The sequence below is a fragment of the Nilaparvata lugens genome, chromosome 1, assembly GCF_014356525.2.
Source record: "Nilaparvata lugens isolate BPH chromosome 1, ASM1435652v1, whole genome shotgun sequence".
Lineage (NCBI taxonomy): Eukaryota > Metazoa > Arthropoda > Insecta > Hemiptera > Delphacidae > Nilaparvata > Nilaparvata lugens.
Genome location: NC_052504.1, coordinates 98,496,476 through 98,514,334, shown reverse-complemented (window position 1 = coordinate 98,514,334; position 17,859 = coordinate 98,496,476). Strand labels below are relative to the sequence as shown.

Sequence of the window (17,859 nt, the reverse complement as noted above, 5' to 3'; positions counted from 1 at the left end):
AGGAATTAATTCTTTTCGTACTGTATGCTTGACCACTTGTCGAAAGATCATCTGAAAAGCATTGTAAACTCAGCTGTATGGCCATATGGAGCCATAACGAGCTTATTTCAAAGCTTCATCTTAAGTACAATTGGTATTAAAAATTTATTATTGATGTTTAAATGGTGAAAAGTGGTCATCCATGCACTGTACGAAAATAATTTATTTCTCTGTTATTCTTTGACCAATTTTAATAAATAATCCTTGAAATGTCTATAAAATTCTTCAACTTTTTTGTCTCTTGTAACTTTTCTGTAAAGTGAACGGTTTTCGTGAAATTTGCCATCAAAAATTGTTATGAAAATGTTATTTCATTTTTCAAAGTTGAGTCTTTATAGCATAGATATTCATGCCAAATTTCAGATCAATACAACATTTCATTCTTGAGATAAAAATTCTCAAGTGAAAAAACAAAATGGCAGCTATAAGGATAACCGCTGAGTTTTGAACTCTTCAAATACGACATTAAATGTCAAATTTTGTAGTCTCCTATCATCCAGGAACAATACCCTAAAATGTTTGACACTACTTCCGAAACACTCTGTATTGGTGTCAAATTATTGAATAGATTGCCAACTTATCTGAATCATAAGACGACTACATTTAAATCAGATCTACACCGGTTCTAAGTTGATATTGATATTTTTTTTAATGACACGTTATGTAAGTTTTTTTAGATTAATAATTAAATGTAAAGTTTTGAAAGTGAATTCTTATAGTGCTAACAGTGGATTGCTAAAATGTAATCATACATTTGTAATCGTACAAAATGTAGATCGTACCAACATGACTTTGAGATATTGCAATTCAAATGCTAATAAATTAATCCTATTATATTAAGCGAGCAATTTCTGTATTTATATATCTGGTTATTTTTATATCTAGTTATTTATGTTTTACGGATCTCGAAAACGGCTCTAACGAATTTCACGAAATTTGGAACATAGTAGGTTCATGATATAAAGATTCGATTGCACTAGGTCTCATTCTTTGGGAAACTCGCTGAACGACATTAAAATGATAATTCATCCTTGGAAAACAGATGATAATTTCGTCGTCTCTCGACAACAGAAGATGCGTGTGCCTGTGTGGCAGACAGAATTATTTTCAGCTGTGTAATCATAATCAATCAGCGAGAAATTTTATCTAGCTAGACAATTTAATCAATTCGATCAACATAATCTGATTTGTTGACATGGCATGATATTCCTCCTAAACTAGAGTATAATATAATTATTAAAGTTGATCATTATTTTACGATTTCAAGTGATTAGTGAGTGTTATTCAATTTGGTTTGTATATAATCCAAATCATAATTTTTTTGTTTTCAAATGTTTGAACAGAAAATTGAACCTGAATTCAAGTGTATGGAACATATCTTACTTTCTGGACTATTTATAGTGTATAAATCAAAATTCGGGAAAGAAACAGTTTTGGGCTGTGTCTGTTAGTACTTCCCCAATCATTTTAAAGAATTGGGTTTGGTTTATCAAAAGTCAATAAATAAATAACGAGCGAAGCTCGGTGCCCCGATATTTCTCATTGAGAGGAAGCCTATGAGATTGAAAACTGAGATTGTTCCTATGTCTAGTATTATGCTGTTGAATATTTGAGTTTGTCGCAAAATTGCCGATGATATTGAATAAAATGTACTTAGATTATTTAAATTATTTCACAGATCCAACGCCTCATGAGTTTGTCAGAATTATATACAAGGATTGGGTTCCATCGTAAGGCTTCGTTCTACCGCAGATTGGCGGCGACCCGATATGTCTCAGCAAGAAATCCTGAAACCAATTGGGAACAGTGTTACAATTTGATGCTACAAGCTCTTCCCGGGTATAAGTTGACATTGGACCCCGCCGATTACCCTCCAGGTGAAGAATTTCTCTTGACTATGGACAAATATATTTTTTCTAATAGAAACACTTCATTCACATGGGCTACTTTTTAACAAATTAATAAAAACAATATAAAAACAACATTGGAGATGGAAACTAATATTAGATCAAGTTTAATGGGATGAATTGAGTAACAGCTGTGTACACTCAGTGGCATAATGAAGTCAACTCGGCAACTTTGTTCTCCTATCTTTCTTCACTGCCATTATAACGTGGACCTCACTATAGAAGTACAAATCGATTAGCAAAATTAATAAAAAAATATAAACATTTTGAAGTACCCTTTATTTTTTAAAAACTTTGAGTTAGTATCGAAAGTAGTTGTTGAACTATTTCAAAGTTTTAAAAAAATAAAGGGTACTTCAAAATGTTTATATTGTTTTATTAATTTTGCTAATCGATTGGTACTTCTATAGTGAGGTCCACGTTATAATGGCAGTGAAGAAAGATAGGAGAACAAAGTTGCCGAGTTGACTTCATTATGCCCACTGAGTGTACACAGCTGTTACTCAAGTCATCCAATTAAACTTGATCTAATATTAGTTTCCATCTCCAATGTTGCTCGGTGGGTATTTATTCCAATTTCTCTTGAAAATAATATCAAAATATAAATACTATTTATAATAACATAATTTAAATGGTAATAATAATTCTGCTATAACCTTTCAATATTATTTATACCGGTATCAGTACTATAACCTGTACGGTGGGCTAACTGAATTATTATTATTATTTTATTTATTTATTTATTTTTGAAAAACCGAATAGCTTTGAAGCCTGCGCTTGCACTGCATGTTGTTTATTATCTTTATTTATGTATTGTTATTGTAATTCTGTTAGAAATTTTATTGTATTGACATGGCCTAGTGTACTGTATGTATTTTTGGCTGTAATAAAATCATTGAATCATTGAATCATAATGTGGATCTCACTATAGTATCGAGGTTGAGTGGCAGAGAGGACTTGAAAGTCCTAACTCCGCCAAATAAAGAATGATTTCATTTCATTTTTTCTCTTGGCATTTAATTGTGATAGAAGTTTAACAGGCTTTTGGGCAACCGGGTATAGCGTGTTTAATGCAGATGTGAACAATAGATTTGATTTGTTATTTGTTTGTTTTGAAGGGCGTCTGGTCGGCTGGCCGGGCTTGCAGAAGCTGGTGTTGCAAGACCTCGTGATAGCTGCCAAGCGAGTGGGCCACTCAGCTGTGGCCACTCGTCACATGACCTTCCTGCTGCAGGTAGCTACATCATTCTATTCATTAACACAAATAAGAATCTAATCACAATCCGTACAACAGATCACAAAGTCCTATAGGATATTATCAAGAAATAAAAATCAGGTGTGGCGCACTCACACAACTTTCCTTGCCACTATGAAAATTGATCACCTGACTAGTGTTCACGCGCATCTCAAGTCTACTATTCAAAGATCTGAGCCAGCTGTTGACAGGACAATAACGCTGGATACACACGAGATCTGCTATCTCTTCATAGTGAATGATTCAATAGAATCAACAGTTGCCAACAGTTTGCAATAATTGAATAATCACATTTTCTCAAATTTCAAGCTTGTTTTCAATTTCAGGTGAAAATGTTACTGGACATTAATTGTATAGATTTTCATGCTCAATCTTTTCCACTCCAAATGTTTTGTTTAAATTATATCTGAGACCTGATAATTGGAAATCTAAAATCAAACTTTGCATAGATGGGACGGAGCTCCTGAAATTTTTACAGATATGGGACCTGTGGCAGTTGATATAGCTTTTCAATGACTTTTTTAGGTATAATTTTGAATAAAATCGTTGGGGCCATTTTCGAGAAAATTGCGAAAAACCCTGTTTTTGACAACATTTTCGCCGCCATCTTGAATTGCATTTGATCGAAATTGTTCGTGTCGGATCCTTATATTGTAAGGACCTTAAGTTCCAAATTTCAAGTCATTCCGTTAACTGGGAGATGAGATATCGTGTACACAGACGCACATACACTCATACACACACATACAGACCAATACCCAAAAACCATTCTTTTGGACTCAGGGGACCTTGAAACGTATAGAAATTTAGAAATTGGTGTACCTTAACTTTTTCGGAAAGCAATACTTTCCTTACCTATGGTAATAGGATAAGGAAAGTAAAAATAAATGATCCAAGTAACCTTTTTAAAACTTTTCTACTACAACATGTTTCGAAAATGATGTCATTTTCAAGTGAGTGAATAAAATAAATAAAATAGTCCTATAGGATACTTTGATTCGAGGTTACGCCACTGTTATTATATCATGTAAATATAATTCTGTTGTTTATAACAATTGTCGGCTAGCGCCCAAGTTTTAACTTATACTACTCATGCCACAATTAATATACCATAATTATATTTTTGTTTGACATCCTGCAAAGTTTTGTACGTTTTTATCCAATCTTTGAATGTTATATAATAGAAAAAAGATGGCTTAAGTAGCTATCCTATGATATTGGTCGTTTATGTTAAAAATTCCATGCCGATTTTGTGTCAACTCAGGCCAATTGCTGTCTTTTATTACTGTTTTGGCTGGGTGAGAGTGTAAGAACGGCACAGAATGAGAGATTATCAGCGTCATATAGCTTCACGAAAAATAACTATAGGACTGTCAGCTTGTGTTTACAGTGAAATTAGCAACATAATCGCACTATACCATGGGATATCTTCTTATACTATATGTTCTCTATGACAACACCTTATTATGTACCTATTTATAACTGCATTGCATTTTGAATGAAAAAGACTAAGAAATTGTCAAAAAACCACAGATTTATTGATACTTAGTTAGACCGGTTTCGGTTATTACACCATTTTCAATCTCTGAGAGTTTATCAGAGATTGACAATGGTGTCAATCATTCAGTATGAATAATTGCCATAATATCAACTTCTCAACTACACAAAAAAACATTGCATTTTGTCTACTTAATTTGAAGTAGATTCGTATTTTTTTCGTGAAGCTATGTGAGGCTGGAAGTCTCCCATACTGTGCTGTTCTTACACTCTCACCCAGCCAAATCAGTAATAATAGACAGTAGTTGACAGTAATCGGCTTGAAATTTGGAACATAAACTACCTACACCATGGCATATCTTGTTATGCTATCTTTTCTCTCTGCTTTCGTCTACTTGATTTGCAATTGTATGGCAAATAAATTGGATTTGAATAATAAAACACTAGAATATTGTCTAAAAATATCACAATTGGTGACACCATAGGTGTTGGACTCTTGGAACTCTGTATCGAAATGTATCAGATGACCACCTTCTCATTAAAAAAAATGAATTTGGATTCATTCAAATTCTCAAAACTATTGAAGCGACAGAGTAATATTATTGGAGAGTATTTTTTCATTTCAAATAGGATCCCCAATCAAACCTAATTATTCTTCTGAGAAAATATTTAGCTAATTTTCACAAACTCTGTTCTTCAATGAAAAGTTGCGGATTTCAAAGATTACAATACAACAGTTCATGAGCGAGTTCTCCAGCCCAGGGGGTCACTAGTGTATCTATTTATAACTCCATTGCATTTTGTCATTATATTTTTATGACAAATAAATTGAATTTGAGTGTAGTTGTATGGCGAATAAATTGCCAATTTAGAATATTCAAGACATATTACAAACTCTTTATTATATGACATATCATTAAAAATATAAATAAATAAACATAATTATTCATACATATACTTGAATTAAATAAAATATAAAATCTAGAAATCACCAGCAAAAAGAAACTCTTTGCCCGCTGGTGAAAGTTGCAAAACAGTAAAAGATAAACATATTATTTCGAAATAATGATGAAAATTTAGGTTCAAATTCAACTAATAATTACAGTAGAAACTTTAGAACTTCTCCCAATCATATTATATATTATAATATTATGATTTGTGATTGTCAATGAAATAAATAAATAAATAAATAAATAAATAAATAAATAAATAAATAAACAGTAGACTCATCAAAATCAACAAATATTGTGCAGAGAAAACACTATAAATGAAATTAAAATAATTAAAATTGAATTGCTATATTTAAGGTAAAGAAATATACCCTCTTAAACGCTTGTTCTACTTATTTTTAAATTCAAGTAAAAAGGTATTTCATTTATCAGTTTACTGCTTGTGTAAATTAGCTGCCCTCTGATCAAGATTAAGTGCCGTTTGCACAGTGCCAGCTTAAACTAAATTTCATCTTAAACTGGATTAAATCTATATCAAGTATCATTTGTTATAATGTGATTCATTTTGAGTTTAAGTCAACCGCTGATTGAATTCAGTTTAAGCTTTTCTGTGCAAGCGGCCCTAAGACCGGTTACAGAGCTCAGCCGATCATCAGTGCGTATGTACCATCCTGACCATACGCATCCATACATCAGTTTTTCAGTTTAAGAGCTCTCCTGACGAACGAACTAATCTGACTCACAAAATAGACGCGTTTACAAATTGTTTAATTGCTGATTTCGAATTCAACCTCGACTCTTATAAAACTTCTTAAGCTATGATAGTATTGCATAATAAATGTACCGTAGATAATAATAATATATTATTTTTTTTTTTTTTTCCCAGGGGAGTTGCTAGTCTCCTACTGGGCGCCTCCCCAGGTGGCGGATAGGGGAATGCTCACCAGATATGGCGGGTACCAGGGAAATAAAATACCTGGGGTGGACCAAAACTAGCACCCAGGGCACGACGGTTCCACATGTGAGTGGCGGTACCCCGACAGCGTCTGTTCCACATGTTAGTGGCGGCTGCCTTATCAAGTTGCAAGGCTTCTCAACCTTGCTCCTATCCTCTAGCTAAGGCTAGAAAAACAATTGAGAGTGAAATCATGGTTCGTGTAAGTAATAACAAAACTACCCCAGGTGGTAAAATCCACCCACCCAATAGAAAGGTGGCAACCAGTCGTTCGGATTCTGGGGAGACTGGGCCTGCACGACTTATGAGTGAATCGGAGCACTCTGGTAAACTTCCCACAAGCAAGAAGAAAAATTTCATTGGCACAATAAACATACAGACACTAATACAACCGGGAAAACTACTTACATTAACAGAAGAATTAAAAAAGCAGAAAATCCAAATACTAGCGGTACAAGAGACAAGATTTCCTGATAATGAAACTATGGACTACAATAACTTCAGAATTTTCAAGAGTGGAACAGACAGAAAAATCGGAAGAGGGGCAAACATGCTTGGTATGGCTTTCATTGTTGAAAAATCATCTCTAAAATCCCTACTATCCATAAAATCCGTTAACAATCGTCTTATGCTTCTTAGGATGAAACACAAGAATAAAAACTACACGCTAATTAATGTTCATGCACCATGCAATGTTGACAATAAAAAAGACCGAGTGAATGTGGATAAATTTTGGGAGCGATTGGAAGTTGAAATGTCGAAAATACCAAAACATGATGTAAAAATTCTTCTTGGAGATTTCAATGCACAAATTGGTCGAGAAAGGAAACACAGGAAAACGGTTGGCTTATACCCAGCGCACAAAATGACCAACAGAAATGGTATGAGACTGATCCAGCTTTGCCAACAATTTAATATGAAAATCAGCTCAACATCTTTTAAGAAAGTGCCTAAAAAACAGAAGACATGGAGGTCTCCATAAACCAACTCGGAGAGTTTCAAATAGACCATGTTGCTATCTCGTATGATTTTCAAAAAGAGATCAGAGACATACAGGTTAGAAGAGGCGCAAATATTGACTCTGACCACTACTTGACTAGAGTTCGAGTTCAATTCACCCCAAGAAGGAAAATGCCTAGAACACCACCAGCAGTCCCAAAATTTAACCTAATGAATCTAAAAGAGTCCGAAACAGCAACAAAATGGGAAAATGTTCCTGCAAATAACTGGCAAGAATTCAAAGAAAAAATTACAGAAATAGCAAAGGAACACATACCACTACAAAAGAAACCGAAACATCCATGGTGGAACAGGGAATGTGAAAAAGCAGTTGAATCACGCAAAAAATCGTTTGAAAAATACTCTTCAAATAAGAATGAGATGACCCACAAAGACTTTCTAGAAACAAGAAAACTTTCAAACAAAATCATCAGACAAGAGAAAAGAAAATATGTAACTCAGCAAATAGAATCAATTGAATCCGATTTTAAAAATTATAACACGCACAGATTCTACAAAACGTTTTCAAATCAAATTAAAGGTTACATTCCTCAAAACGTTTGCTTCAAGAAGCCAGATGGAAGTCTTGCACTTAGCAATGAAGAAAATTGTGAAGTACTAGCTAATTATTTTGAAAATCTTCTAAACTGTCCAGAACCTGTAGAAATTCTCCCGATTTTCAACCACATACCTCTACAACAGGATGAATCATTACCACCAACAGAAGAAGAAATCATCAAACACATAGGTAAACTAAAAAATAACAAGGCGTCTGGAGAAGATGGGATTGTAGCAGAATTTTTAAAAAACCTAGGGTATAATTCGAGAAAAGAGCTAGTTTCAATTATCCAGAATGTATGGATCACAGAGGAAATCCCTGAAGATTGGAAATGTGCTCTAATACACCCATTGCATAAAAAAGGAGATAAGACCGATGTGAATAACTATAGGGGTATTTCTCTTCTTGCTGTCGCCTATAAAATATTATCAGCTTGTCTTCTTGAAAGAACCCAGAAACAACTAGAACCCAAAATTTCAGATTTCCAAGCTGGATTTAGACCAAATCGTTCATGTCCAGAACAAATATTGAACTTGAAATTAATATCACAGATAAGAAAATTACGAAGTAAAGCCACAATATACGTATTTGTTGATTTTAAGAAAGCCTACGATTCAATCCACAGACCAACACTATTTAAAATTCTTGAAGAGAAAGGCCTGGATCAGAAAACTCGAAAAATCATAGAACAAACATTGACAAACACAACATCAAAAATAAAATTTATGGGAGAACTTTCGAAGCCTTTTGAGATAAAGACTGGTGTTAGGCAAGGTGATGGATTATCACCACTGCTCTTCAACATAGTTCTTGATAGAGTAATGGAAGAATGGGAAAAGAAACTGAAGGAGGTGAACCACTGGAAGCCAATCTCGCTGGGAACCAAGAAAAATAATCTTCAAATTCCATACTTAGCTTTTGCAGACGACCTTGCTATAATGTCAGATTCATTGGAAAGTGCAATAAAACAAATAGAAATTTTAAAAGAATGTGCTGAACAAGTAGGCTTACAAATATCATTTGAAAAAACTGTTTTCACAACATCAAATATAGAAGTTACTAAATTACAAACAAAATATGGAACAATTAAGAAGGTACCATACTTTAAATATCTTGGGGAAATTATATCAGAAAAACATGCACAAAATGAAAGGATACAGAAAGCTCGTAAAGGCCTAGGGCTAGTGCAATATATTTATAATAAGAGATGTATGTCTATCAATACCAAAATCAAACATTATAACGCAGTAATCAAGCCAACAATGTTGTATGCCAGCGAGACCCTAACACTTAGCAGAAAAACAGATACTGAAAATTTGAAAAAAGAAGAAAGGAAGATAATTAGAAAAATACTTGGACCAAGAAAGACCGAAGATGGTTATAGACTACAGAAAACAGCCAAAGTTGAAGAATACTCTAACATAGAAGCAGACATCAGGAAAAGGCGCCTTAAATTTTATGGTCACATAATGAGGCTTCCAGATCACAGACTTACAAAAAGAATAGTAACATATGTAGCAACCCTTAGTAATGGAGGTGCATGGATGAAAAACGTCAAGAAGGACTTAATACTTGCTAACATTAACAATGATGAAATATACAACAGGAACAGTTTCAGAGAAAAGGTTGAAAAATGGGAAGTTAAACCAGAGATGACTGTGCCAAGAGTGGGAACAAAATGGAGTGAAGCAAGGAAAGCGGAGTTCTCACTGAAAATGAAAAACTGGTGGATTGATAAAAAGAACAAGAAAAACAAAAAATGAACCAAATTTTGCTCAGCGTCTTCCATCTGGGAGCTTGACGGCTAATAATAATAATAATAATAATAATAATATATTATTTTTCTAATTAGAAAGTTGGAAATAGATAAGAAGGAATGTGTAGAAAAATTTGATTTCAAATAATAATCATATATTAATTATATTATCTACATTTATTTGATCCATAGCTTAAAGTGACTGCAAGTATTCCCAATGGTAATACAAGCACGAAATAACTCATCAAAATTTCTGATGGACATTCTGAGGTAGTTGAAAAATGTATCTTCACCCCAAGCAATGATGTATATAATTCCCTTTGAAATGCTCTTTGGGCGACCATCGGGTGAACTTGATATCTACGTCTTTTAATCTTTCGTTTACGAAGATAATAAGCTGCAATAACAATCTGTAAAGGCGTCCATTTTGTGAGTCAGAAAAACTGATGTATGGTTAGGATGATGCATACGCACTGACGGTCGGTCGAGCTCTGAATGTGTAAAACTGATTCATCGATGCGTACGGTCAGGATGGTACATACGCACTGACGGTCGGTCGAGCTCTGTAACCGGCCTAAGTCTTGTAGGATAAACTTGAAATTTCTCGGTTACACCAGGTCTGAAATAAGTGTTTTTGATCAGCTGTTTGAATTTGAATGTTGAAAAGGTGATGTGGAATCAGCTGACAGCTGCCGAACGCCACGACAACGCCCTCCAATTGCAGATCCTGTCCTCTCAATGCGAGGGAGCTCCCGTGCCTCTAGTACTAGACTCGGGCCTAGTCATACCTCCGGCCAACCTCATCAACATCCCTCAGACCGAGTCATTCACCATCCAGAACCTCAAACCGCATCTGCGACCCTGCAAACTCATGAAGACCAAGGAGGATTTCGGGCCCTTCCTGTTCACACCGTTCAACTTCGGGTCCCTGGAACGAAAGACTAAACTACCCAACAAGCTGGACTACCTGTGGGTGGCCGAAGAGGTAAGATAAAATCAGCTGTGATTTTTGGAGTGAGTTTAATTTTGTTTTTTGGTTTCTAAATTTCTAAATAATTCAATGTTTTCAAGTTTTGAAAACTTTACAGTTTACAGTTTGGTGCAATATTTTTATTCTTTTCGATTGTCAATCTAATTTAATTCTAAATTTTGGTTTATATATTTCTGAACTCGGAATTTGATTCAAAGTGGAGCAACATAACCTACCTTTTAGACATTGGCTTACTACTATCAAAATTCAGAAAGGGGACAGTTTTGGGCTAGGCCTGTTGGTCCTTTTATAATCATGTATTTGATTTGTGAATTGGTCAATGTAAATGAATAAACCTAAACAACTTGTATCGCGTAGACCACCTTTGCTGAAATTTCTTTTCAGAGGTAGAACGTGCTTTACTAATTCACTCAGTCTAGCAAAAACTCCATGGAATTTCTACAAATAATTCCACTGAGAACAGTCTACGATGATGGGTTGTTCTTGATCCATTCCAAACTGCGATGTATTAACACACTATTTTGATGTGCAAAACTACTACATGCAGTCTATTATTTATGTATTTCAGTTGACGACAGTCAACTATATATCATACTCTAAGAAAATGCTGTGTTAATTAAATTAACATAATTATTATTACAACTTGTAGCTCTGTGATCAGTAGACCTCACGCAGTTTTCTCATCCACAAGTATCTGATGTAACCTGTTTGAAATGTTAACAAACTCAGTTCACGTTTGAATTTGTATTCCATATGATGTAATTCATCCAGTTCCGTGATGATCTTTCCATCTGATATATTATCATTAACAATCTGAAATATTATAATTTCTTCAGCATTATTTTAGTTCATTTGATTATTTTTACTCACCTATCAAATTAGTTTTTAAAATGTGACAATATTGATACTGATGGGCACGCATAATAATACCATGACTGCAAAACTAAATATTGAAACCAAAGACCTTAAATACCTCTTTAAGGTCTTTGATTGAAACCATAGACCTTATAGAAATAGACACACGGCTTCTTCAGAACATCTGTGTAATCCACTTATCAGCTGATTGATTATGAATAATTCTATAGTCTGATTAATCCTATCTTCAGAGTAGATTATATATATAGTGATATCAGAGTATGGAGGAATTCCTTTTCTTTTCATATTATCCTTGAAATGCAAAATGTCAAAAAACCTTGTGTGACGCGCAGTTGAAAAAGGAATATTCCTGCAAAATCTCATCAAATTCTATCAACGCGTTTGGCCATAATCACGTTACACAGAGACAGACAAAAGAAAATCCTAGTTAAAACATAGACCTCACTTCGTTCGGTCAATTATGTTTATGTTGAATATAATATTATATGGCCAACTACAAATTTCGGAAGCATATAGGCTGTAGGAATATCAATCAAGTATGTAAATGTGAGTGTGAAAATAATATTATTCCACTTTAGTGACGAGATTCAAATTTTTATTTCAGTATCATTTAAGCATTTGCTTCCTATCCTTGTCCGTCATTAGTCAGTGCCGATAACTGTGTACTTCTCCAACAGACTAGGAATTTATTATTTGAGTAGGCCTACCCAATCATTTCATATAAATATTATATATAACTCTGTACTTCTCCAACAGACTAGGAATTTATCATTTATTAATATTTAATAATTGACAATATGTCGTTGTTTAAAACATCAAAATAGGGATGTAAAATGTTCATTTATTCAACAGTTGTGTTTTTCTGGCTCTATTTTTTTTTCAATTACGTAAACATTTTTCAATGGTAATTCGAGTGTAATTTTTGTGTATTTTTATCCAGTTTTTCAACCGTCAAAATTCAACATTTTCAGTTTTCATTGTTTTCAAGTAAAAAAGGACTAAATTTTAGAAGAGTAAAAGTAAAAACCTTATTTCCGACTTTTAAATTGTTATCTAAATTTCGGGGAGAAATAGTACAAGGAGTATCCTTAGTTTTTCTCTTTCGGTCAGTACTTTCTTGTAAAAATAATAAATAAATAAATACAAATACAAAAAACTACACAGCTTATCTTACAGTGTAATATACAGTTGATAATCGTCAACTAAAATACAAATAAAATGTATAAATGTTGAAATATATTTGTAGAAAAAAATCATTTATAGATTAAAATTTATCTACTCATTAATACAAAAAGAAATCATAATAAAGATATTATGAAATTGTAGCATTAAATTAACACTGGTGTTGATATCCTTGTCTTAAATTCGACAAAGCAGATAGAGCTATCCTTTTCTATCTCCGCTATGTTGCTAGATCGTTTTCTAACAATGTAGAAATATAGTCAATTAACAAAATATTTAATCTTAATCAAGTCATGAAAGTGTATTATTAAATGATTGAAAATATAATTTTTTGCTTAATAAAATATAATTTATTATTTTAAACGAGAATGAACGGTTAATATTACAACAATAAACCTGTATCAGCTACCGTCTATAGAAGGCATTGACAAGACAGAGGATCGGCAACGTTGATCCTATCTTTCTCCACTGCCATTATAACGTGGACCTCACTATAGGAGGGCGTATCGGCGATTTATGTCTCAAATCCATTGTATGAATCCATTTACCATATTTCTTTCCTATAGGTAAGGAAAGTATTGCTTTCCGAAAAAATTAAGGTACCCAAATTTCCAAATTTCTATACGTTTCAAGGTCCCCTGAGTCCAAAAAAGGGTTTTTGGGTATTGGTCTGAATGTGTGTGTGTGTGTGTGTGTGTTTGAGTGTATGTGCGTCTGTGTACACGATATCTCATCTCCCAATTAACGGAATGACTTGAGATTTGGAACTTAAGGTCCTTACAATATAAGGATTCAACACGAACAATTTCGATCAAATGCGATTTAAAATGGCGGCTAAAATGGCAAAAATGATGTCAAAAACAGGGTTTTTCGCGATTTTCTCGAAAACGGCTCCAACGATTTTGATCAAATTTATACCTGAAAAAGTCATTGATAAGCTCTATCAACTGCCACAAGTCCCATATCTGTAAAAATTTCAGGAGCTCCGCCCCATCTATGCAAAGTTTGATTTTAGATTTCCAATTATCAGGCTTCAGATACAATTTAAACAAAAAAAAAATCAAGTGGAAAAGATTGAGCATGAAAATCTCTACAGTTATTGTCTTGTAACATTTTCACCTAAAATTGGAAATAAGCTCGAAGTTCGAGAAAATATGATTATTCAATTGCAAACTGTTGGCAACTGTTGATTCTATTAAATGACTATGACGAGATATCAGACTTCGCGTTTCTGCAGCGTTATTGGCGTGTCACCAGCTGGCTCAGATCTTTGAATAGTAGACTTGAGATGCGCGTGAACACTAGCGTCAGTTGAATTTTCATAACGACAAGGAAAGTTGTGTGAGTGCGCCACACCAGATTTTTTACTTTCCTTCTCTATAAGTAGGAAAGTATTGCTTTCAAGAAAAAATCAAGGTACCTAATCTCAAGTTTTCTATACGTTACAAGGTCCCCTGAGTCCAAAAACATTATTATTTTTTTGACAGATGGGAGAGGTCACCCTACAACTCACCAACCCGCTCTCGTTGGAGCTGGAGGTCTCCAACATGCGTCTCCTCACCAGCGGCGTAGTGTTCGAGAGTCTGCCCCTCACCCTCAGCCTGCCCCCGGAGGCCGTCAACTACTCGGTCACCCTGATGGGCTCCCCGAAGGAAGTCGGCGAACTGGAGATCACCGGCTATTCAACGCACACGCTCGGTGTGAAGAGCAACTGTCGCCTCAAGCATATTCCGAAAATCTCGCAGCCCACCTACACCATCGAGGTGATTCCTGCGTTGCCCGTTCTGAATGTGTCCGTGCAGACTAGAGCCAAGCAACTCGATCCCGACTCACCGCAGAAGACTGGAGCGTCAGACTGGAGCGGCACGGCGCCGAGCTCTATGAAGGTAACCCAGAATTATGCCAGCAATAGTATTTTTCGCACCTAGGGCCGAAAATGAGACTTTTCCGGCTCGAAATCGGTTTTTAGTCGGAGGCCGTAGGCCGAGTACTAGAAAAGATTGAGAGCCGGAAAAGCATTTTTGCCCATGGTGCGAACGTCTGACGTCAGAACAGGTTTCTTTCCGGCTAAGGCGTAGACAACGGCAAATGAGAGACAAGCAAATGACAAATAGAAAATCACATCGACGGCAATTCAAATTTAACAGATACACCAATCAGCCCAGTACTTCAGACGTGATGATGCGTCAAACATAAGCTTCCTATCCCGTACGTGTATAAGCCAGTTCTTTCCTTTATTATATTATAGACTAGCCGTCAGGCTCGCTTCGTTCGCCATATCCGTCTAGCCCGGGGGGCTCCGCCCCCTCGACCCCCGACTGGATCATCCAAGAATGAGATCAGCAGCCTGTATTTTTCATTTGAGCATTTTTATCATAGGTTAGGACGATCTGGCTAAACGGATATGGCGAGCGAATCGAGCCTGACGGCTAGTAATATAATATTTCCAGGAATAGCTCTGATTGAAGTAGCAGTGCCCAATCAATTTTTTTCGCAATAAATGCATTTCAATCTTCAACTTGGTGCCAACCTAACAAAGTCAACTCAACTTAATCTAACCTGACAAAATTATTTATTTAGTTACCAGTTAACAACTGTTTCGAAGAGGTAATCTCTCCAGATTATAACATATGGTTTGGACATTTTTCAATTATAATTAAGAGAATAAAAAGAATGTACATGCTAAAAGACGAACTTTAAACCCTTAAAAACCACCCTTAGAGTTAAAATATTGTCATAAGATTTCTTAGTGCGCCTCTAAAGGGTCAACTGAACATACCTACCAAATTTGAACCGGTAGATTTTTAGTTCTGCGAGTGAGTGAGTGAGTCAGTCAGTCAGTCAGTCAGTCAGTCAGTGAGTGAGAGCCATTTCGCTTTTATATATATATATTTATTATATATATTTATTATATATATATATATTATATATATATATATATATATATATAATATATATATATATATATATTATATATATATATATATATATATATATATATATATATAATATATATATATATATATATAATATATATATATATATATATAATATATATATATATCATTCTTCACTGTCATGAGTATTTTCATTCTTCTATATATATATATATATATATATATATATATATATATATATATATAGAAGAATGAAAATACTCATGACAGTGAAGAATGATTGATTATTATTATTATTATTGTTAAAGCAGGACAGTAGTGTGTGCCTGTACGCGGGGGAGAGCATGGAGTGTGTGGTGGTTTTGAAGAACGAGAGCGATCGAGCCGTGCAGTGGCTGGACATGTCGATAGAGACAGTGTTGGATCCCAGTGTCCAGCGGCAGACAATCTGGTGGGACGAGGACTGTGCCCTCAATCAGCTGCCGTTGGAAGCCGGCGGCACAATCCAAGTGCCCCTGCACCTCTATGGACACACCAATTTCCTCGGCGTTCCGCCTCCGTCTGCTTTTGTACCAGGTAAATCAATTACTATAGTGAGGTCCACGTTATAATGGCAGTGCAGCAAGATATAGTGAGGTCCACGTTATAATGGCAGTGTACAATTGACAATACTGTTGCTGTTCTTTTCTATCATACAACAACACAGATAGCGCTATCTTTCTCTAGCTTTGCAATGTTGTCAAGTTGCCAGAATATTCTATTTTTACTTTTGACAGTGACTGTACAAAAGTGGATTAATAATTCTCAGCCGCCATTTTTTTTCTTCATTCTATCAAAATACTTTGGTACACAAGTCTTATAATTGATTTAAAATGTATTTTTGAAACAATGAAATAATTTTTAGACATTACCGTATGAGAAACACAAATAAAAATACCTGAAATGACATTTTAAAAGTTGATAACTAATCATCCAAGACTTGCTTCAGTCCATGCTTCAGTTAGACTACACGTTTAGGTTAGACCTACTCGTACCGGTATGAATAATAATAGAAAGTTTATTTCAGAATTATTTCCAATAAAATTACTTATTTTAAAAAGAATTTCTATTTTTCTATTATTTTTGAAAGAAATTAAAATAGAATACGTACCAAATAACTCAATTTCTGTTGTTTTGAAATTGAGATTGGTGTGTCACAGCTTTTTAAATTAGCCGCCATTTCAGGTTTGTAGAAAAATGAAAATCTAATCTCAGTTATAAAAGCAAATTTTTGAATCAAATTATAAAAAATATATTTTCTTGATTAATTTGACATTAAATTGATTATTTTATCAAGGAAATTATAATTTTTTATTACATCAAATTAATGGGATGAATTGAGTAACAGCTGTGTACTCTCAGTGGCAAAATGGAGAGACCTGGCAACGTTTTTCTCCTATCTTTCTTCACTGCCATTATAACGTGGACCTCACTATAGGAGAACAACGTTGCCGATCCTCTGTCTTGATGACCCACACCAGGTCGAAACGATCGTCAATACTAATATGAAGTGCATTTTTAACAGTGTTTTTCAAATTCAAGTGTCAATGTCTACCATAGACGGTAGCTGATACAGGTTTATTGATGTCATATTAATTTCCCATTAGTATTATAAGGGCCGGTTCCCGAGCTCGGAATTTAGCAAAAACAGATGGAGTCAGAAAATTGGCTTTCCAAAACGGGGCGTAGTCGCAGCTTTAACAACAACAATGACAAAACAACTTTATCATAAAATGATTGGAAACGAAAAAACAGGCTTATAGCCCTTACTATTTCATTTCCGAATTCTGATTGCATATTAGTCCAAGAGAGGTTATGATTCATCAGCAGTTTTAAGCCTAGGTTTCTCTGAACCACGCAGCGTCATTGCGTGATGCGGGATGCGCGATGACGTAATCACGCTAAAGTCTGCTGCAGCTATTGCTAAGGAAGTGTTTTCTCTGACTTCTCGCGCGCA

The 17,859-nt window shown here is 34.7% G+C and overlaps 1 protein-coding gene across 6 annotated transcripts in view; it reads left to right on the top strand.

Annotated features, from left to right (window-relative positions):
- Nucleotides 1-17,859, top strand: part of LOC111047118 (protein brunelleschi) — a 91,198-nt gene that overhangs the window by 37,552 nt on the left and 35,787 nt on the right. For 5 of the 6 annotated variants that reach the window (XM_039419749.1, XM_039419754.1, XM_039419751.1 and 2 more), the window contains 5 exons: nucleotides 1,718-1,916; nucleotides 3,065-3,180; nucleotides 10,585-10,902; nucleotides 14,454-14,852; nucleotides 16,172-16,439. In XM_039419749.1, coding sequence (XP_039275683.1) covers nucleotides 1,718-1,916; nucleotides 3,065-3,180; nucleotides 10,585-10,902; nucleotides 14,454-14,852; nucleotides 16,172-16,439 — 1,300 coding nt within the window. The remainder of the gene's footprint in view (nucleotides 1-1,717; nucleotides 1,917-3,064; nucleotides 3,181-10,584; nucleotides 10,903-14,453; nucleotides 14,853-16,171; nucleotides 16,440-17,859) is intronic. The other variant, XM_039419753.1, reaches the window with a different exon arrangement.